The 23,076-nt window shown below is 36.9% G+C and overlaps 1 protein-coding gene across 1 annotated transcript in view; it reads left to right on the plus strand.

Annotated features, from left to right (window-relative positions):
- Positions 1-7,475, plus strand: part of SNX2 (sorting nexin 2) — a 55,550-nt gene extending 48,075 nt beyond the window's left edge. Inside the window, exons 12-15 of the mRNA XM_082724853.1 lie at positions 3,909-4,052; positions 5,478-5,558; positions 5,654-5,725; positions 6,968-7,475. Coding sequence (XP_082580979.1) covers positions 3,909-4,052; positions 5,478-5,558; positions 5,654-5,725; positions 6,968-7,018 — 348 coding nt within the window. The 3' untranslated portion in view covers positions 7,019-7,475. The remainder of the gene's footprint in view (positions 1-3,908; positions 4,053-5,477; positions 5,559-5,653; positions 5,726-6,967) is intronic.
- Positions 7,476-23,076: the final 15,601 nt, after the last annotated feature.

The following is a 23,076-nucleotide window of genomic DNA, read 5'->3' on the forward strand; positions in this document are numbered from 1 at the left end:
TTACTTTTTTAAAAAAATACTTATTTGCAAGAGCAAGCATATGCCCAAGCACCAGGTGTGGGGGGGTGGTGTGCAGAGGAAGAGGGAGAGAAACTCAAGCAGACTACTCGCTGAGTATAGAGTCTGATGCAGGGCTCGATCTCACAACCTTGTTGAGATGACCTGAGCTGAAACCCAGTCGGATGCTCAACCATCTGCATCATCCATGTATCCAAAAATAGTTTTCTGATGATAAATTTGAAACTTAGAGTATTGAGAATTAGAGTATAGGGCCAAAGCGGGGAAGGAACTAAGACCCTTTGAAATTTGGACCCTGAAGAAAGATAAATTTCAGCCATTTACAGTATTACCTAGGCCTGGCCTTATATACAGGAAACACCTATTTTCCTCTTTGTACAGAACATGGCCTCTCATTTCCAGGACTCCATTTTTTGACTAGCACTATTAAATAGTAAACTCGTTGCCTGCATTCTCATGTATTTGCCTCCTGTGAATCACTAAAGTAGGGAGAGGGGTTGACAATAATGGTTTTCAATGTGTTTAGCACTAGAACTCTTGATAAAAAGAATTCTTGCAGGGAATCTGAATTTATAAAATATATCAAATACGTTTTTAAACCAACCCCGTAGATGGGTTTCCCAAGAAGTTGAAAAGCCTCATTGTTCAGCTGTAAGTAATCAGCATCCTTTCGTGACTCCAGGAGCCTGAGCAACATACTTTCAGATTCACTGAATTGCAGTGTAATATTAATTAAAATTACAGTCGTAGTGTCTTGATAGGCCAGGGAAAATGTTTCACAACTGCAGCCTTGTCTAAACTAGACCAGTTTGTATACAAATGTGTAACATAAATTGGCAGGGGCGGGGGAGGTCCAAAGTGTGTCCTCAGTGTAAGTTTGTCCCTCTTAGAGGAGTGGCTCCTCTTAGAGCAGACTAGCATCTTGAAATACAGTTATGACTTATTGATCTTTAAGGTAGCATTTTTAGATAAAGTATGCTTTTGATTCTTTTGTATGTGTGTTTATGTGTTCCAAGGGTAGGAAAACAAATGAAAAAGTTATTTCTTACAGAGCTAAGATGAATTTTTTCTTTCTGAAATAACCTGACTTTAGTAATTTTGTCTTTATAACTCCTACATCTTTGCCATAATAAACATGTGATAATTCTGGAATCTTAGGAGTTACTAAATTGGACAGGGAGCAAATTAGTTTCAATTAGTGTATCACCAAAAAAGCCAGTTTATATATATTGAGAACTTAAGCAGATATTAAAATTAGAGGGCATTATGGTTACCTTTTTGTACTGGTACATATTTTAGTAATCAAATTGTTATTACAGAGGAGTCTTATAAATGAGGAGCTGATACGGCCCTCTTCCCCTAAAGATTAGGAATTTAAATTATTTTTTGGTGTTGTATATGTGTGTGTGTGGAAGGGGTGAGGAGTGAGGATTTGTTCTAAATGCGAGTGACTTTCACAATCTAGTTATGGTGGCTGTTTTTGTTATGTTTGTGATTTTTGTCCCAAATTAACTTGGCTGAAGCAAAATTAACTTGTAATAAGAAAGGTCTTGAGGAAGATGTTACCTCATGACTCTAAGAAAACCGACAAAGGAGACAGTAAGATGTACTTAGTAATGTGAGAAGAGAAGTTATGTGAGACGACAAATGAAAACTAACAAAGTGGATTTAAGTACCAGTAGATAAAAGTGTTTTGATTTATCAGTTTGACCAGTATATCTTTTTATCATGGTTATTATGAAATATGCACAGTCTTTGGAAAAAAATACTTTTGTTTCTGGTGGATTTGAAGTTTTCAGTGCAGTTGCCTACATTTTTAAAATATGCAATATGATATAAATATGCAGTCTGATACTGTTTTTTATCCATGTTACTAAGCTGTTATTATTTGCACTTTTAATATAAATCTTGAATTTATCAACTCTAATTGATAATGTGTGTGTTTAGAAGTCATCTGTAATAGTACCTGCTAATTATTAAACATCCACTAGATGGATGTTTAGGCATCTGCCTTCGGCTTGGGTCATGATCCCAGGGTCCTGGGATCGACTTCCCCCACGGGGCTCCTTGCTATGTGGGGAGCCTGCTTTTCCCTCTCCCTCTACTGCTTCCCCTGCTTTTGCTCTTTTACTCACTCACTCTCTCTCAAATAAATAAATAAAATCTTTAAAAACAAAAAACAAAACCCACATACAAGATGCATTTCATGTGCTACATTTTTTTTCATTTTATTTCATGGCCACTAATATAGATCTCATTTTCTTCCTTTTTGATGGGAAAACGGTGGCTTATAGAAGTTAATTTATCCATGCTCATAGAGTGACGAAGCTAGGATTTGAATCCAAATTTGATCTGTTCCAAAGTCTACATTGTTTTTAAAGATTTTACTTGTTTCATATGAGAGAGTAAGCAAGGAAGAGAGAGCGAGAGCATGAGTTGGGGGAGGGGGAGGGAAAAGCAGACCGCTTGCTGAGCAGGGAGCCCAGTGTGGGCAACCCAGGACCCTGAGATCGTGACCTGAGCCAAAGGCAGACGCTTAACCTACTGAGCCACCCAGGTGCCCCAAAAGCCTGCGTTTTAAAAACAAATTATCTGCATGCTTTTCTCTTATTAGGACATGTATTTATTTACTGTTTCTTGGTCTAAAAAGTTCTTTTTGGAATAATGAAAATAACTCTGGTGTAGTGCTTTCTGCTTCACCTAGTTTATTAACACTTGCTTCATGTGTTCAGTTAGCAAATGCTGACAGAACACACATGTATCCCCAGCATCAAATTAGGAAAGGAATTACTATGGGGTTTCTCCCATCCTGTCCATCCCCTTTTCTCCTGAGATTCGAATTACTCTAATGGTCATAATTCATTTCTTGGCTTCCATCAACCTCCTCTTGTTCTACCAAACCCCTTGAAAGCACTGGTGGATTTGGTTGACTTGGTCTGTTATGGTCTTTTTGTCCAATTCTTCATTTGGTCCTGCCTACTAGATAGGGGTGTGTGTGTGTGTGTGTGTGTGTGTACGTGTACACACAGTAAAGCCATGCACAAATACCCCTACTTGTTTGCCCTGTTTATTTTTGTGTAGGACTATCTCTCCTTTTTTCTTTTCTTTCTTTGCTTTTCTTTTTTTTTTTTTAATTGTGTTATACTATTCTTAATTACTTTGCCTTTGTTTTATTTGCTTTTGGTCTTCACTTCCTCTTGTTTATGGGTTTTTCTCATTTTATTTTAATAATTTCTGACTTATTTCCAACATTTAAATCTGCTTTTAGTATTACTAAGTAGGAAAATTTAGAATATAGGTATGATACTGGCTTTTTCTTATTAAAGAAATCTTTGTTGAAAGGATAAAACTCTGTTAGGAATCTTGTTAGTCAAATATAAAACCCAAAAGGCTAGTGAAATGCATCTTGTATATGGGTTTTGTTTTTTGTTTTTAAAGATTTTATTTATTTATTTGAGAGAGAGTGAGTGAGTGAAAGAGCAAAAGCAGGGGAAGCAGTAGAGGGAGAGGGGAAAGCAGGTTCCCCACAGAGCAAGGAGCCCAGTGCAGGAGTCAATCCCAGGACCCCGGGATCACGACCCAAGCCGAAGGCAGATGTCCAAACATCTGAGCCACCCAGGCGCCCCTTGTATGTGGTTTTTGTTTGTTTATTCAGAGCTGTTCTGTTTTATCTAGTCATAGGAGCCTTTTTTAATTTTTGTTTTTGAGCAAATGAAAATGGATGTTTCTTTTATATCAGCATGTTTATTTTCATTATCCCAATATCTGAGATTAGTGTGTTAAGTACTTGCTTTTTTGTGTTTGTTTTCAGTAGTATCACAGCACTTCTCGTGTTTTGAAAGTATTTCAGTGTTACTGTCATTTACTAACATTATGTCCTTCACTTACAGGGTGTGTTTGACCATCGAATGAAGTGCTGGCAGAAATGGGAAGACGCTCAAATTACTTTGCTCAAAAAACGTGAAACTGAGGCAAAAATGATGGTTGCTAACAAACCAGATAAAATACAGCAAGCTAAAAATGAAATAAGAGAGGTGATTAATATAAAATGCTTTACTTACCACTTTACTCAAATTTTTCATGAGTCATTCATATATGCATAATTTTTCATAAATTTTTTTCTGAACCATTCAACACTAGTCATTTTTCCATAATTTAATGAACTGTGTTGGAATTACTTTAACATTTTGATCATCATTAAAATCTCCAGAGCCCTTTGGTATTTCCACATGATTATGGAATGGATAAAGAAGCACACAAGGAAAAGATTTAAATTAACCTTTAATAATTTCTTTTGAGATGGTCAGTTTGATTTCAGTTGCTTATTTTATGTCTAAGAATAGCTTTAGAGCATAGACTTACCCACATCTAGCTTTCCAAGCAACATTATCCCCCATATATATGTACTATATATGGTATTTTAGTAAATTTATATAAGTTTATTATAATTTATACACTTTTTTTGCCATGCTTCAATAAGGAAATTGAAGAGGTAGGATAACCTTTATATTACTAAAAGTAAATGTACCTGCTCTTTGAAGAGTATGTACCACTGTTTTGGTTACATAGTGGGAAAATATCATTTCATTGCTTTAAGTCTTCAGTTATTTTATTTTAGCTACTCCATTGGTCACTAATCATAATGTTTTGTTGTTTCTGTACTGAACTTAATGTTTACCAGTAGGTCTTCAGTAGACCATAATTCCACGTTTTTTTTTTTTTAATCTGAGCATTTAATATAAAAATTGTTTTTAAATGTTTGTTGTACGGTTTTCTTAATTTAAAGTATTTCCATGGGCATATAAATTGTGGTGAACATGTATTCTTGAACTTGGCAGAATGTTGTTGATACATTATGAAACAATGATATCAGAAAGAAATGATAAAACTACCCAACACTGCAAAGTTGATAGTGAATTTTATATTCAAAAATCTTTTCATCTGTCTTAGTCATATTTAATTAAGCTCTGAGGATTATAATTGATTAAGTACTAGAATATCCTAATCTTGAGTATGTGTCTGACAGTGAAATATTAATGAAAATTAAGCTGATAGGCATTTCTAGTATTGAAAAGTTAGATAAAAGTTTGAATGATCCTGGGGACGCCTGGGTGGCTCAGTTGGTTAAGCAGCTGCCTTCGGCTCAGGTCATGATCCCAGCTTCCTGGGATCGAGTCCCACATAGGGCTCCTTGCTCAACAGGGAGCCTGCTTCTCCCTCTGCCTCTGCCTGCCAGTCTGTCTGCCTGTGCTCGCTCTCTCCCCTTCTCTCTCTGATAAATAAATAAAATCTTTAAAAAAAAAAAAAAAAGTTTGAATGATCCTGAATTGGGCTTTGCCCTTATGGAGCTTCCTTAGGGTTGACAGAAATTAAATTAAGTGAGTGATCGTGACAGCTAGTTCTATACTATTTTCCTTACAAGAATTAAAAATCTGTGCATTTTTGTTTGTTTCTATTAGTGGGAGGCAAAAGTACAACAAGGAGAAAGAGATTTTGAACAGATTTCTAAGACAATTCGAAAAGAAGTGGGAAGATTTGAGGCGAGTATAATGACATGGTCCTAGTGTGCTATGATTTTGTAGTAAAATCAAACTTAGTTTTGTACTGATGGACTTTCTTCTTTATTGTACTACAGAAAGAACGGGTGAAAGATTTTAAAACTGTTATTATCAAGTACTTAGAATCATTAGTACAAACACAACAACAGGTAAGCTAATTTTTTTATATCTTATTTTATAACATACAAACTTCTTCTAGAACTTACTTTTGGTATACTTTTTCATTTTAAAGATAGCAGTGAAAGAGAGTTTTTAAATTTAATGGAGGAATAAGGAACAGAGTAGAAAAAAAACTGATGACCACAGAGGAAAACATGGTAGTTAAATTGGAAACTTTCAGGTCGTTTTTGCCTTTACTCCTAAACTCCAGTTGAGATACATTTTTCCCAGATTAAGGTGAGGAGAAACTTGCTGAACAGCGTTTCCCTTTTTCAGTCTTCCTAGGTTTTATTTCCCTAGTGATCACACCTGTTTGAGTAAATTCTTATAATAAGTTCTCTTCCATAACAGAACTTAAAAACTGGCTTTTTTTAAGCTTGGGGGTGGGGTTTTTTATTGTTGTGATTTTTATTTTATTTTGTGTGTAGTAGGTGGTAATGGTCTGCCACAGATGGTATTTGTTTCCTTAACTAGAGAACAGAAGACCACAGATTTTAATTAAAATCTGTAATAAGATAATATAAATTTGAGTAATCAGATTATTTGATGTCATGAACTGAAGAATTTCTTTATCCAGCTTTAAAATATGTGGATTAGGAAGTTGCTTATATAATATGTAATAGATTGATTTTTAATTGAGAGATGACATTATACCTTAAAATTATATTTAGTCTTTAAATACTTCATAAGATAATTTATGTGAATTCGTTTTTAAAGGAATTGTTTTAAATGTAACTTTACTTTGATTAATTCTGTGGACTACGGAAGAAACTGGCAGCAGATTCCTTTTACTCTCAAACACATGTCCGTTTCTTGCCTAATACTTTTTTCTTCCACCTTTTTGCCATTGTGTTTTGCTGAATTAGAATATGTTATCACTTTAAATTGGAAAAGTTCATTGCAGTTTTATTTAAGGTATTCTCGCTTAATTTACATTAACAGTCTGCTTACAGAGTTTTGCATAAATAAAGAAGATCTTAAGTTGTGAAGTTTTTTTAAAAAAATTTTATCATTTACATCAAAAACTGAAATTAGCCTTTAGTAATTAACATTTTAAGTAATTTATACTTGAATTACATTGACAGACTTCAGAATTAAAAGTTTAAATAATCCCTCATAGAACTAGACTTTAGTAAATGTTATTCATTGTTAGGTTTTTTAAAAAATGCTGTATGGTATATATGCATGTAAGTCACAAAAAGATAATTAGAATATCTGGTTATGATCCGCAGCTGATAAAATACTGGGAGGCATTCCTGCCTGAAGCCAAAGCCATTGCCTAGCAAGAAGATTTCTGTTACGAAGATCTTGGATGTTTGTTCCAGTTATGCTGAATTCCGCAGTGAAATCATTTAAAACCATCTAAATAAACCACTCTATATTTTATGAATTACATGTGGTTTTTTTATATACATATATATGTGTGTGTATATATATATATATATATACTCTGACATTTTATTACAAGCTGCATGTCCTGACCCTCTTGGAATTAAGCGGACTGTGGCATGACGTTCTGCAGTACTTTGCTGAATTGAACACTATTGTGTCTTAAATACTTGCACTAAAAAGTGCACTGCAAGGCCAGAAAATTTTACAATATTTTTTCTTTACATTCTGTAGTGTGTTCACCCTCTTTATGAAGTGAATTATCAATGCATTGATTAATGTTCACTTATACATTCCTGTACAGAAATTATGATTTTGTGATTACAGTAATAAAATGATATTCCTTGTGAATTATTAGTAACAAATTATTTGGGTATGTAAATATGTTAGAAAGCTTTTAAAAGCATTTTTAATCAGGAGAAACTTTTGCTTCTAGATGTACATAGGTGATGCTGTGATCCATTAAGTTTTTCTTAGTTGACAGAAAAAGCTGAACTCTTTCATAAATGATGAAATGAGGGCTAAGTTCTCTTCTGAAATCATCATAAACCAAAGAACATTTATCTTTTGATTCTGCTCTGGGGAATGCTCTTGTCTTGAGTAAGGGAGAGAATGAATACTTCCTTTGCTTGTTTTACTCCCATCCCTGTTACCAGTGTCCAAGTTAGGAATTAGGGAAAAAAATGTATTTCTCTGCTTCTGTTACAAGTTCTGTGATTTTGCTCAACTTCTTATCTTCAAAGTCCTAGACTTTGCGTGTATTTGATTTATTCTTTGCCTTTTCTTTGTTTTTCATTTTAAAGTAGGTAAGATCATCTCTGGTCATACCTGACAAAGAATGGTACCATGCTGAAATTCCCCGTGATTTGTTGAAAAACAAGGATAACGTAAAGTACATTTGAAGTAAAATGAAATTTGTCTTTGGCACCCTTCTTAGTGATTCTGTATCTTGTTCAGATGGCTGTTACCTCATCCTTGATGCTAGGGAAAGCTTTGACTTGTGACTGGCATCACAGTTTTCATTTTTTAGAGTGTTCTTAAAAATGCCCCTCTTAAGCTTACCAGCTCCATCTCCCTGCTCAGTCAAGTATGGTATGTGGAACTGAGCCCTCTCTAGCACTTTATTGGATACATATGTCAGAGTATTCTCAGGATATGTTTGCTTCCACCTGTTCCAGCTGAAGTTTAAACCCTGCTGTAGACATTACTGATTTTTAGACTCCTGGAACTCAGAAGAGTACTAACACATAGTATGTGAATAAGAAAGACTTGATGAACAGGAAACGAAAATCCTAGAAGATGCAAAATTATACATGCTCCCTTAGGAAGAAGAAAATTAAGCAGAAATAGGACTTCTCCTGTTGCTTCTGTTACAAATAGCTTAGAAACTTTTGAGAAATGAGCAGTTCATTTTAATCTATATCATAGGCTATCTTGTTGGACCATTAGTACTGAGCAAAATCTACAGTGATGTTCTACTATTGCATCCACCATCACATTACTTCCAAAGGTACAGTTTACATAGTAGGTTGATAACTTAGTTATTCCCGTCAAGATCTTTCATTCTTCCGTGGTGTGTTCATTAGAATATTCAGTACCTCCAAATAAAATAATATTTTCATTCTTGATCAAGCTGAAGAGAGTAACAGACCCTGAACCCGTTCCAGACTTCATTTCTCTTAACAGCCTTCGCCAAAAAAAGGAGTCTGTTGGAAATATCAAGTAAATGATACGATCCTTTGGTAGTTCCCAACCTTTTTAGTATCTTCAACACTCAGCCCACCTCCACCTATCAATCTCCACATCCATTCATGTGACTAAAATACTTTCACTCCAGTAAATAGAACAAGGGCATTAATATTGCTGATAACATAGTCTTTAGTATAGGTCTGATTTTTTTTTTTCTTAAGCCAGATAAAGAAGGACTAAACCCGTTTAAGTGGGACAAGCTGAACCTGGAGTCAACATACATGTGTACAGTCTTGGTTCTGTCACTTTGTAGCTACGTGATTTTGGCCTTCTCACATAAAACTCATCTATAAAACAAGGGTATAAGACTGATTTTCCTGAAGTGCCTTTCCACTTTAAAATAGTTTGCTTAAAATACCAAACTTCAGTATCAATATTACTCTATTAGGAAATCAAATTTTAATTAAAATCACCTATTAATAAAACAAGGCTAGAAGAAAAATAACGTCAAAATAAGATTTCTAAAACCAAAAACGATGTTTTCCTGATGGTATTTTGACAAGCTATTTTCAACTATCCAGCTCGTTTTATACATGCATATATATTTATAGTAACCTCAAAATATCCTTGTTTCATTGTTGCTCTTCTTTAAACTTTTAAATTACCTGGATCTAGTAGTTTTACAAGTTCCTTGTACAAGTTGTTTCATGAATGGTCTTTTAAGAAGCCTTTTAACAAAATCAGGTTTTCTGGAGGAATAGAATCAGATAAATAGGGAGGAGTATGTATATTCTCTTAAAAATGCTTCTTAATGTCTAAGGGAATTATGAAGACTTACATTTTTCTGTCTTAATGCATATGACTAGTTACAAAGCTGATGGCTACTTCACTTTCCTTGTTGTGTCTCCCTGCTTGGGTATAGTCCGTGACTCAAAAGAGTCAAGGATGGACAGCAGAAATTCAGTAATAGTAACTACTACTGATAGGTTGAGCATAAGTCTTCTTGTTTTCAGGGTAGTGAGGAGGAAAGAGAAAACGTGTAAAAAGTCTATTCACTGGCTTGGGAACTGTGCAGGCATTTTCATATCCTGTTCCTTAGTCTGGAAATGTGTGTATTTCTCCATGGGACATAGTGTGTGTTTCCAAGTATTAAAAAAAGACTTTGAAAAGAACCACCATTCCCTTCCTTATCTGAAATCTAGAGTCTGATTAAGTATCATTGCTAACTTTCACAGTGAAGGATTTGGTTTCAAGTAATAATGAAGGTAAATGGGTGACCAGACGGAATTAGCAGGAAGAGGGGAATGACGACAGTGATGTAAATACAAGCTGACCCCTCTGTTTGTTTATAATCAGGGTTATTAAGAGAGGTCACAGTCATCTGTGGATGAAGTCCATAAGAGTTGAGACTTAAAAAAATGCAACGTGAGCCACATAAGTAATTCTGAGTTTTCTCTAGCCAAACTTGAACAAGAAAAAAAAAGTTAAATATTTAAACTCAGTAGCTCCAAAATACTATTTCAGCATGTAATCTGGAATATCAAGGATTACTGTGATACTTTACCTTCTGGTTTTCATGTTAAATCTTTGATATCCAAAAGTGTTTTACCCTTTCATTACCTCTCCATGCACACTAGCCACATTGTAAGTGATGAGTTGTCACACGTGGCTAGTGGCTAGAATACTGAACAGTACAGGTTTGAACAACGCCTATGGAGATGGGGGCTAAGTCCCAATAGCTGGTTTATTTACAATCTCATACGCAGTGAAGAATTTGAAGTGAGATAAAAGGAACTAGTCGCTGTTGCTCTCAGGTATGATCTAGGTGCAAGACTTTGCAGCTTAGTTCTTTGCAGATACTGGATACTTGGTATCCACTGTGCATAAATTGTAGCACTGTGTTGCCAGAAGCCACTAAAGACTGTAGTACAACTTCTTTTACTGATGAGCAGATCCAGAGCTTGAATCCTTAGGATTGAGTTGATTTTTCCTGTTTTCCCTCTGTTAACCATCTGTGAACATTCATTCTTGAAAATGTGTGATAAGCTTTTCAAGATTCCTGTTCTAATCATTAACATATATAATTTGAGGAAGTCCTCTGGCATACAGAGAAGTCATTTCTTCAAACTGTTAATTCAGAAGTGGCTAAGAATAGAAGATTGTACAAAACAAGAAAGTTGTGGCTTGTTGTCTAATCTTTTAACATATGCAAAGAAATTAAAAATGCTCACCTTCCTTTCTCTTGTCACATACTTTTTTAAAAAACTTTAAGGATTGAATAATTAAAAGTATTTTTTTTTTAACTAACTGGGTCAAGTGGAAACTTTGTAATTAAAGCCAATTAAGGTGAAGCTGCCTGTTAATACATAGGAAGTTTTTTTGTTTTTATTAAGGCCAGTTAATGGGATAAACTGCTTTAAGGGAGTACTTTGAGAAAAAAGAAGGTTCTATTTTAAATTTATATATTATACCTATGTAACTGTTTAATAAAAACTAAAATCAGACAAAATTTAACAAAACTAAACAATAAATTGCCTTATTGCTTCCATAGTCAAGTCTCGAGTTATCTCTTGATATTAACTTAAATTTTCCAGATTTTGGGGCGCCTGGGTGGCTCAGTGGGTTAAGCCACTGCCTTCGGCTCAGGTCATGATCTCAGGGTCCTGGGATCAGAGCCCTGCATCGGGCTCTCTTTTCAGCAGGGAGCCTGCTTCCTCCTCTCTCTCTGCCTGCCTCTCTGCCTTCTTGTCATCTCTCTGTCAAATAAATAAATAAAATCTTTAATAAATAAATAAATATTTTAGAAAAATAAATAAATTTTCCAGATTTTTATTTCAAATGTTCTCACTATATAAGTGTGTGTGGATTTGTATGTGTACATAAATATTTGTGTACATGCATCACTGTAGGCTTTTCAAACAACTTAGTTTCTAAATTTCAGTTTAAAATGTTTCCCTGCCTCCTATAGTTGAGACATAAAACAAACTTTTTATGCTGTCATTTACGTTGCTTGGTACCATTATTTTACCAAGACCGACTTTAGTTGATTCTGTTTCTGAAATGTATTCCCTTTTTACTTTTTCTTTCCCAGAGTCCAGATCTTATGGACAGATACCAGAACTGTCTTAAGTCTATGAAACACACAATCTTTCACTCCCCATATACTGTCAGTCCTGCAATCTGCTACTAAAATTACCTTTCTAAAGAATTCTTGCCACAGTACCATTCACAGAATTCCTCAGTAGACCTCCCCCCAACTTATAGACTACAGATACAGTTCCAAATGATACAAAACCTGGTCTCAAACTACTGCCTGTCCTGGCCTTATTACCCTTTACCTTTGCTTTAATCACATGATGCTGCTGACTTTGTGTGCATGCTCTAAGCTTTCTGGGTCCTTGCTGCTGTTGATGTTACCTTGTCTTGAGTTAAACTTTGCCCTTTGACCAGCAATCATTTAAATCCTATCCATTCTTTAGACTAAGGTCAAATTTTAAAAGTCCACATCTTCCATATGTCCTTTTTAGACTCCTAACTAGAAGGACTCTGGTAACACCTTGTGCCTTACAAACTGTACTAAACTGTTGGCTTTGTTGCATTATAGCTGACGGTTGTCTGGGCTATCTACTTTGATTAGTCTGTGTGCCCCTTGAGGAATGACTATGCCCTTGTTAGTTCTCATAGAACCTACAATGGTACAGTCACAAGATGTGTATAGTGCTGCATCTAGCCCACGAGTTTAAACCCTGGCTCTAGAATCTACGTGATTGACTTTGGGCTCATTATTTTTCTATAAAACCTAGTTTCCATCATCTGTAAGGGGACAGTACTGATAGTACTTGTTCAGGTGCTCCTTAAGGGGATTAAGATCATTGATGCAACTTTCTCAGCAGTAGCAAGTGCTTAATAAATACTAGCTATTTTATCCAGTAAGTGTTTACTTAATATCTCCATCTGAATGAAGTACCTGCATTTTGGCTATTTGGGGCTTCTGTAATAAAATGGGTGTGCGCTTGACTAGATAAATGGGTTTACCAGAAGGATTTCCTCGAAGAACACTGCCCTTGAGATCTGCTCTTGGAGCCCTGGGGCTGAGAGTTTATCGTGGGGTTGGGGGGGGGGGCGCTTCTAGTTAAAATCGGTTTGTATTCAGCCAAGAAAAGTTCAGAACTACAGACGGGTCTTGTCAAGAAATGAGCTAGAGAACTTTAAAGGAGCCTGGGCACAAAGAACAGAAGGGTGCCAGAAATGTGGGACTTGCTTAGGGAAAGAAGTTTATTTCCACCCACAAGAACTTTGCGGAGAACTTTGTAAGAACTTTGAATATGTTGCAGACTAAAGGAAGTCAAACAATGAAGAAAAATCACAGAGAATACAAATGTGATCATAGTTGAAGGAACAGGGGTTGGCCAGCCAGGCGTCAGTGAGGGTTTGACCACTCAGTGGAAGAAAGGAGTTAGTCGAAGCAAATGGGAGATATAAGTGGGTAAGTTTCATTCAATAAATATTTGTCAGTCTCTACTTTGTGTCAGGCCCTGAAGCAATGGATTGAGATCAGGAAAATAGAAGAAAATTGCCTACAATGATGCCCAGAGTTTGGACTTTGATGACTTCAGATACTGCTGCTTTGCTTAACTGAGATCTTAGAGGAGATGTAGGTTTGGGGAAAGTGAACTTCTTTGGGGGTGTGTTGTCTTTGAGGTACTTTTGGACATCCAACATGAAAATACGAAAGCAAGTCAGAACTAGATATTGTATCATTATAGAAATGCAAACATGCTCTCCCTTCAAACCATGACTGTTCATGAAAGCATCAGAGAACAAACAGATTAGTTTGTGAAGGACAAGTCCCGGGTAAAACTAATCTCTCAGGTGAAAATGAAGTTAAGAAGTCTGGTAGATGGAAAGAGTCTCAGTAAGAAGTAAAGATATTTCTGAACGAAAAGGAAGGGAAGGTTGCATGTATTTGGAAATAAAGACTGAAAGCTCTTTTCTTGGGGAAGTAGGAAATTAAGCCCTCGGGGTGTTATCAACAGGAAAGTCAAAGATTGCTGGTCAAGGAAATGGTACGTGTTTGGAAAACAAATGTGATGAGTAAGGGGTAATGACTCAAAGTTGGAGATCATGAATTTACAGGGAAGCCAACCAAAGAAAGTATCCATTTTTTCAGCCATGAGGCCTCACACAGATGATTGGATTCATTCAGAACTAGGGATTGTTGACAGGTAAGAGAAAGTTAAGGGGAAGGGGATTTCAAAAATCAGTTTAAAGGACTAGTGAGACAGGAACAAATTGGGAGATACAGTTGAGATGATAATGGTAAAAGGAGAAAGTCAAAGAAGGAAGCCTAAGTTACAAAATGATATTAACTATTAGTAATATTGGCATTAAAGATTTTATTTCTTTATTTGACAGAGATCACAGGCAGAGAAGCAGGCAAAGAGAGAGGGGGAAGCAGGCTCCCCACTGAGCAGAGAGCCCAACACTGGGCTTGATCCCAGGACCCTGAGATGACCTGAGCCAAAGGCAGAGGCTTAACCCACTGAGCCACCCAGGGACCACCTCTGCTGTTTATTTCTAAGTAAATTGCATGTTCTATTTTTTGAGGTGTCAATTTTAGACATCATCTACTCTTTTTTGTGGCAAATGGACATCTTGGCCATCCTCAACCTTTTGTGCACCCCCCCCCCAAGTGTAATTAGGTTAACAATTCCCAGTTAAAACAGTATTTAATACTTGGAATATTGTGCCTATACAAATATTGTTTGTCTACAGAAAGTTGTAGTATATTTAATGATTTTTTTTCTTTTTTTTTTTTTAAGTTTTTTGGGGATTTGCTTTGTGGTTTTTTGGTTTGATTTAAATTCAAGTTAGTTAAAATATAGTATGTTATTAATTTCGGGGTAGAATTCAGTGATTCATCAGTTGCATGTAACAGTCAGTGCTCATTACGTCATGTGCCCTCCTGAATGCCTATTCCCCAGTTATCCCCATCCCCAGCCCACCTCCCTAAACTTTATTTTTCAGAACAATATTAGATTTATGGAACCTTGTGAAAGTAGTATATATAGAGTTCCCCTCTCCATCTCCTTCACTCATTATTAACATCTTCCATTAATATATACATCGGTTAGAATTAATGTAGTAATTATGCTGTTGTTAAATAGAGTGCATTATCTATTCACATTTCTTAGCTTTTGCCTTAATGTCCTTTTTCTGTTCCAAGATGCAGTCCAGGATGCCACATTACATTTAGTCTTCTTGTCTCCTGCTCTTCTTGGTTGTGACAGCTTCTCAGACTTCCCTTGCTTTCAGTGACTTCCTACTTTTTTCCCGAGGTAAAACATGCCTTGATTTTTTCATTTGGTTGGTGCGTTTCTTAAGATGTATTGCTAATCTTCATCCACTCTTCGTTCGTCTTCCCACGAGACCACTCACATCCAGGTTATCTAGCCTGATTGTTTCCCGTAAGCAAAGTCTCCTGGGACCTTCTGTTTTCCCTGGACCTGTTACATAATTGGATGTCCCTTGCTTTTGATTTTGGAAGTACCTTTAGCTTTCTCCTGGGGTTTATTTCCTACATCCTGGGTCTTGTGCCTTCCTCTTTCTTCACTTATGCTCCTCTGTTGGTGTAGTATATTTTGCAGTACTTTTGTAGGTTGAAAAGAAGATCTGTTAGAAAACATTGTGAAGACAGCTTTCAAAATGTCTGTTGCTGGAAAGAGGTTGCTCTAGTCTGGACCTTTTCATACCTGGCCCACAGTGGTAATTCTGAGGATTCCCTTTGCTTCTCCCTAGGTTTTACCTCCTCCTGTTCTACATAGCCCATGCCTTCCTCTTTCTTGGTTCAGCCCTCGTTTTGGTGGATATACAGAGTATCCTGGAAATGGATACATAGAAGCCATACTTCGAGACTTTATTTTACCTTAGTTTTTCAATGACAATTTAACTGAGTATATGTTGAAAATCATTTCCTCTAAAATTTCAAAGACGTGGCCTCATGCCTCATTGTCTTCTAGCTTCCAGTGTTGCCGCTGAGAATTCCAAAGCCATTCTGTTTTCTGATCTTTTGTGTGTAGGCTGTTTCCCACCCCCACACTGCCCACCCCTCTGGAATCTGTAGGATCTTTTATCGCCAGTGTTCTGAAATCTTACAGAGATTTGCTGTTGTGTATGTCTGTTTTCATCCAGTGTGGGTGCTTTCAATCTGGAAACATGACATTCAGTTCTGGAAATTTGCTTGAGCTGTTTTGCTCATGATGTCTTCCCTTCTGTATTCGTCTTCTCCTTCTGGAAGACCCATCGTGGATATTGGATGTCCTGGACTAGGGCCATTGTTTTTCTTATATTCTGTCCCTGTCATTTGTTCCTACTCTCTGATTGTACTTTTTAAATTTCTGACCATTTCTATTTTTAAGTCCTCTATCGCTCTGAGAATATTAGTGACAGTTTGCTTTTAAAATTATTTTCTTACTTTTCTGTGTTTCTGTTTCCTCAAAATTATTTTCCTATTTTGGTCTCTCTTCCATGTTAGATGGTTTCCTCAGACATCTGTTGATTTTTTGGATATCTCTTCCTGTTTAGCAATGGGAATTGAAAGCTAATTAGATGGTCTGAGCATAGTCATGGGACCTGTGAAATTTGAGAGTCACTGAAGAGTGGTATCGTTGGGCTCTTTGTAGGGAACTTCAAATGTGGGTGTCTCCAGGTTTTTCTTCTTGGGCTGCTCAGATTGCCCAGAGAATACCTTTCCTGTGTCCTGCCTGGAAGGTAAAGGTACACAGCTGCAAGCCTCTGTACGCGTTCAGCACTCATCATTCCATATGTGTATCATCATCAAAGCCCAGACCCCAGCTGTTTTGGGGTAAAAGTTTTCATGCCCTCAGCCAGGCTATCAACTTTCAGTGCAAAGACTCTCTTTTACCCTCTTTTGTGGACATACTCTCCAGAACAGCGTGGAGCTGGGGAGGGGCCTAAGGCATCTTTTGATTCTCAGCTTTCCCTCCATCTCAGCTTTCCCTCCATCTTCCTTATTTTAGCCAGCTACCTCCCATTCTAGAGGTACCCGCTCTTCCCTATTCCTTCTTACTGGGCCTTTTGACTTGTGCTGTGTCAATGAGGTTGGTTTTCAGCTTCCTCATTTAAATTTGGCTTTTTCTTGTTTGCTAAAACAGTTACTTCTCATCCATCTGCTTTCTAGCTTACAAAAATCTTGTTGCTGTTCCCTCTCTTCCTGTTTTCCCTATTTTTATGGGTTTAAAAAAAAAAAGGAAAAGGAAAAGTTCCTTGTCTTATATTGAGGCTGGAGGAAGAAGTGAAATTAGTCATGGATATTCAGTTTGCTATCCTAACTCAGAAATCTCTACATGGGTTTTTTTTTTTTTTTTTTTTTTTAAAGATTTATTTATTTGACAGAGAGAGATCACAAGTAGACATAGAGGCAGCCAGAGAGAGAGAGAGAGGGAAGCAGGCTCCCCGCTGAGCAGAGAGCCCGATGCGGGACTCGATCCCAGGACCCTGAGATCATGACCTGAGCCGAAGGCAGCGGCTTAATCCACTGAGCCACCCAGGCGCCCTCTACATGGGGTTTTTTAACAGCAACATTATATTCATAGTATAGATACACTAACATTTTTAAATCCATAACATGATAGAATTTGTTTCCAAATTTTTGCCATCACATTCTTGTACATACCTTTCCTAACCTGCACATAAAGAACTACTTTTAGAAGTGAAATTTCTTTTTTATTTCTTTTCTTTTTTTCTTTATTTTGTGTTGTTGTTATCATCATCATCAACGACATCATCGTCGTCGTCATGTTAAATGCTAAAATAATGCAGGGCACCTTGTGGCTCAGTCAGTTAAGTGTCTGACTTGGTTTCAGCTTAGGTCCTGATCTCCAGGTTGTGAGATGGAGCCCCAGGGAGCCCCAGCAGGGAGTCCAAGATGCTTCCTTTTCCCTCTCAGTTGGCCCCTCTCTTGGCTCATGTGCACTCTCTCTCTCTGTCTCTAAATATAAACAAATAAAATCTTTAAATAAATACTTAAATAATACCTTGTCTTATTTTTTAATTCTTTTTTAAGTTTTTACTTAAATTCTAGTTTGTTAACACAGAAGTGAGATTTCTAGACTGACTGTGTCCCTTTGGAACTGTAATAGCTACTGTCAGCTTGTCGTTGTTCCGAGATGGTCCCAATGTACGGACTTACCAATAGTACTTACTTCCCCACATCTAATAGTACTTACTTCCCCACATCCTTTCCGATACTGGAATAACCTTTGAAATTTTGCCAATCTATAAGTTGCAAAGTGATACCTCATGATTCAATCTGCATTGCCTTGATTACCACTGGATTTGAGCATCTCTGGTGGCTAGCCTCCGGGATGGCTCCATTTAATTTCCTGCCTCCTGAGACTTAAGCCACTGTATAGTCTCTTCCCTCATGGAATGAAGCCAACCTGGGTAACCAGTAGCATGTTACAAAAACGATGGAGTATGACTTCTGAGGGTAAGCAATAGAAAGTCATGGTGGTCTCTCCCTTGAGCTCGTGCAGATTTCTTGCCTTTGGGGGAAGCCAGCCTCCCTGTCTTCAGGACATTTAGAGAGACTGATGGAGAAGTCCAAGTTGCCAGGGATAGAGGTCTCCCACCAACGACCAACAGTAACTTGCCAGGCATGTGAGTGAACCAACTTGTGGCCTAGTAAGTAGAGTCTGAAAATGACTGAGTCTTGGTGGACATTTTGACAATGGCCTAAGCTGCTCCCAGATTCCTGACCCACAGAAACTGTGGGAGAGAATAAGTATGTATTGCTTTAAGAAGCTAAATTTGGGGCTAATTTGTTATGTGTTCATAGATAATTCATGCAGACTTTTGGGTTGATTAGCATTCTTCTGGGAAATACCTGTTCAAACTGTGTCCATTTCTTATTCTTCCCTTAAGAAAATATGTATTCTTTCATATAAAATACACATTAATCCTTTGTTATACATGTTGAAATATTTTTCTCTTTTATTAAATGTTTTTTAAACTTAGCAGTCTTTGGTTTACACTGCAGTTGACCTTTGAACAACGTGTGTTTGAACTATGCGGGTCCACTACCGTGTGGGTTTTTTTTTTACAGTACTGTATGTATATTTTCTTTTATGATTGTAACAATATTTTCTCTTCTGGAACTTACTTTATTGTAGGAATAGAGTACATAATACATCTAACATAGAAAGTACGTGTTAATTGAAGGTTTGTGTTTTGGGTAATGCTTCTGGTCAGTTGTAACCTATTAATAGTAAAGTTTTGGGGGAATCAAAAGTTATACATGGATTTTCAACTGCAAGGGGGAAGGGGCCAGTGCCTGGACCCCACTTTTATTCAAGTGTCAAGTGTAATTTTAAATCCTTATATAGTCTAAAAGATCTTTCCATTAATGCCTTTGACATTTTGTATATTGCAATTAGAAGACGTTGTCCATATTAAGGTTTTATAGCTTTAGTTTTTCATAGAGATTTTTTACTATATATGGAATTCATTTTTAAAACCTATTTTATTTTTCTTTCAAATGGATAGCCAGTTATCCATAAACTATATATTATACCTTTTATTTAAACACCACTTATTTTTAACATATAATAAAATTTTATAATTTAAACATTTATGAAAACTACATAAACACCATATATTGAATCCTTTTTTTTTTTTTTTTACCCCCATGAGTTTGAAATAACACAGTTGTTCCATACTATGTTGCCATATAGTCAGGGTTATGCTTCTGCATTAGTTGGTTCCCTTGATCATTTGTCTCATTCTGTTCCAGGATCACACTGATTTCATTACAGACTGTCCCTGACTTACAGTGGTTTAACTCGAGATTTTGGGACCTTACAGTGCTGCAAAAGCGGTTTCCACTGTGTAGAAACTATTCTTTAAGTTTTGAATTTGCCTCTTCTTTCCAGTGACGTGACATCCAGTAGCCTGGGTGACGCTGGGCAGCTGCAGGCAGTACAATATTCAATAAATTACATGAGATACTCAACAGTTGTTTTGTTTTTTGTTTTTTGTTTTTTAAAGATTTTATTTATTTATCAGAGAGAGAGGGGGAGAGAGCGAGCACAGGCAGACAGAATGGCAGGCAGAGGCAGAGGGAGAAGCAGGCTCCCCGCTGAGCAAGGAGCCCGATGTGGGACTCGATCCCAGGACGCTGGGATCATGACCTGAGCCTAAGGCAGCTGCTTAACCAACTGAGCCACCCAGGTGTCCCTCAACAGTTGTTTTGTAAAATGGGCTTTGTGTTTGATGATTTTGCTCTAATAGAGACCAACAGAAGCATGGAGACAACTGAGCATGTCTGAGGTTGGCTAAGCTAAGCCACGATGTTCAGTAGGTTAGGCTTATGAAGTCCATTTTTTAAAAAATATTTTTTATGTATTTATTTGACAGAGAGCGAGATCACAAGTAGGTAGAGAGGCAGGCAGAGAGAGAGGGGGAAGCAGGCTCTCTGCCAAGCAGAAAGCCTGATGTGGGGCTCGATCCCAGGACCCTGGGATCATGACCTGAGCTGAAGGCAGAGGCTTTAACCCACTGAGCCACCCAGACACCCCTATTAAGTCCACTTTTTTACTTCATGTTATTTTCAACTTACAGTGGGTTTATTGGGACAAAACCCCATCATAAGCCAAGGAAGATCTGTATTATGGCTTTATATATTTTGATGTCGTATAAATTAACTTATCCCCTCATTCATTTTTCTTCTTGTTCAAACTTGCCCTGACTATTCATTCTTCAAATGAATTTTAGAATGTACTTGTCATTTTTCTTAACCTGTTGGGGTTGTAATTGTATTCTCTTAATAAATCATGTTGGTGAAAACCCCTACCTTTAAAATATTGATTTTTGAGGTACCTGGGTGGCTCAGTGGGTTAAGCCTCTGCCTACGGCTCAGGTCATGATCCCAGGTTCCTGGGATCGAGCCCCACATTGGGCTCTCTGCTCGGCAGGGAGTCTGCTTCCTCCTCTCTCTCTGCCTGCCTCGCTGCCTACTTGTGATCTCTCTCTCTCTCTCTGTCAAATAAATAAATAAAATCTTTAAAAAAATATATTGATTCTTCCTATCCAGGAATGTGATATAGCTATTTTCAGATCTTCTTTTATGTCCCTTAATGAAGATTTTTAGGTTTCTTCAGAAGGTCTTGAATGTTTGTCATAAAGTTTATCCTTAGACATTATGAGGCTTAAATGTTAAATTGTTCGGTTTTTCATGTTATTTTTTAACTGATAAATGTTGGTGTGTAAGAAGTCTGTTTTATAGGAAATCTATTGAGTAGTATACATTGATTTAGTATATGGCACCTTACAAAACTTTTATTAATTCTAATCATTTTTTAGTTGTCTCAGTTCTGTGTAGATCACTTCATCTACAAACAGCTTTAGTATTCTGTCTTCCTACCCAGTATCTGTACCTCTTAGGTCTTTTGCTTGTCCTATTTCACAGGTGAGGGCCTCCAGCAAAATGTGAAAGAATAGTTGTGGTAAATAGTTGGGTGGCTCAGTTGGCTAAGCATCAGACTTGGTTTTGGCTCAGGTCATGATCTCAGGGTGGTGAGATGGAGCCCCATGTTGGGCTCAGTGCAGAGTCTGCTTGAGATTCTGTCCCTCTCCTTCTTCCCCTACCCCTTGCTCATGCTCAGTCTCTCTCTAGGAAATAAATAAAATATTTTTTTAAATAGTTGTAATAAAATTATCGGCACTGTTAATAATGTTTCCTCAGAGGAAGCTGAGTAGGATATTTGCTTTGGGATTATGGTAGCTAAACTTTATTAACTTAAAAATGTTTCTTGCTACTTCTCGCCTGCTAAGGATTGCTAGGAAGAGGCAGACTGATGTACTAATGGTTTTTTAGGATTCACTGAGATATTCATTTATTTTTCTAATAGGGCAATGTTGAGAAGTACATGATCAGATCTCCTAATGTTTAGCCATCTTTATGTTCCTGGGATAAATTTATTTGGTCATGATGTATTAGTCGTACAATCGAATGTTGAATATGTAATATACATTCCTGACAGATTTTGCTCTGAACTTCTAATATAGGGACACCTGGGTGGCTTAGTCATAAAGCATGCAACTTTTGATCTCGGGGTTGAAAAGCAATATAAGTTGATATTTAGAGCAATTTATCATTAAATTTGTTGAAATACATTTGTACCCAATATTAGGTAAATGTGGCATTTTTAGTATAAGGATTTTATACCCAGATTCTAGCAGAATTTTATTATTTTGCTGATGTAAATTTTTTGCTTCTATTAGCAGATACTAACTGTTCAGTGTCTTACATAGGTATTCATCATGTATTTTTGTTAAGGTTCTGAGAAGAAATCTAGCTAGCTTGTCTCAGAGGGTAGATTCAGTCTAAAAGTTGTATAGGCACAACACAATAATACATTTGCCCCGGTCTCTGTAGCACTATTCTTTTCTCCCCTTCTTAGGGGTCCTCACAGAACTTGGATAGAAATTTAGCTCTTCTAACTATTAGGTAGTAATTTCATAGTATTTATTTCCTCTGAGCCTCAATTATGCCTCTGTAATCATTGAAATAATAACAGTCCCACTTATGGCTGAGAGCTTACATAGATTTTCAGCAAGGCGAAAGTAAAGTACACACTGCTATTAGTAGAATACAACAAATATTGTTACTAATACTCACATTAATGCATTTAATTATATATTATGTGATAATAGATAATTTTGTAATAAGGTAATTAATATTAGTAGGATCCAAAGATTAGTAGAATGCAACAAATAGGCTTCACTCGGACCATCTGTCAGATCTTCATAGATCCACACATTTCTGCCTTTTAAGTTCAAATAAGTGAGCCATGCCAGACAAAAAGGTATATGCCAAGCTATCAGCAGGCTTTGGGGAAAGGAAGATATAGAAAGCATTTTAAAAGCTCAGTCAGGGGGCAGCTGGGAGGCTCAGTCAGTGAAGCACCTGCCTTCAGCTCAGGTCATGATCCCAGGGTCCTGGGATGGAGCCCAATATCGGCTCCCTGCTCAGAGGCGAGTCGGCTTCTCCCTTTCTCCTGCTCCTGCTCTCTCTCTCTCTCTCTCTCCATCACGCTAATAAATAAAATCTTTAAAAAAAATTAAAAATAAAAGCTAATCAGCAATCACTAGCGAAAGGACTTTATGATTACATAGTCCTGTGTTACATTACCCACTGAGACTTTTTTTAAAAGACTTTATTTTTAATCTCTGCACACAACAT

The sequence above is a fragment of the Mustela nivalis genome (genome assembly GCF_964662115.1).
Source record: "Mustela nivalis genome assembly, chromosome: 3".
NCBI lineage: Eukaryota > Metazoa > Chordata > Mammalia > Carnivora > Mustelidae > Mustela > Mustela nivalis.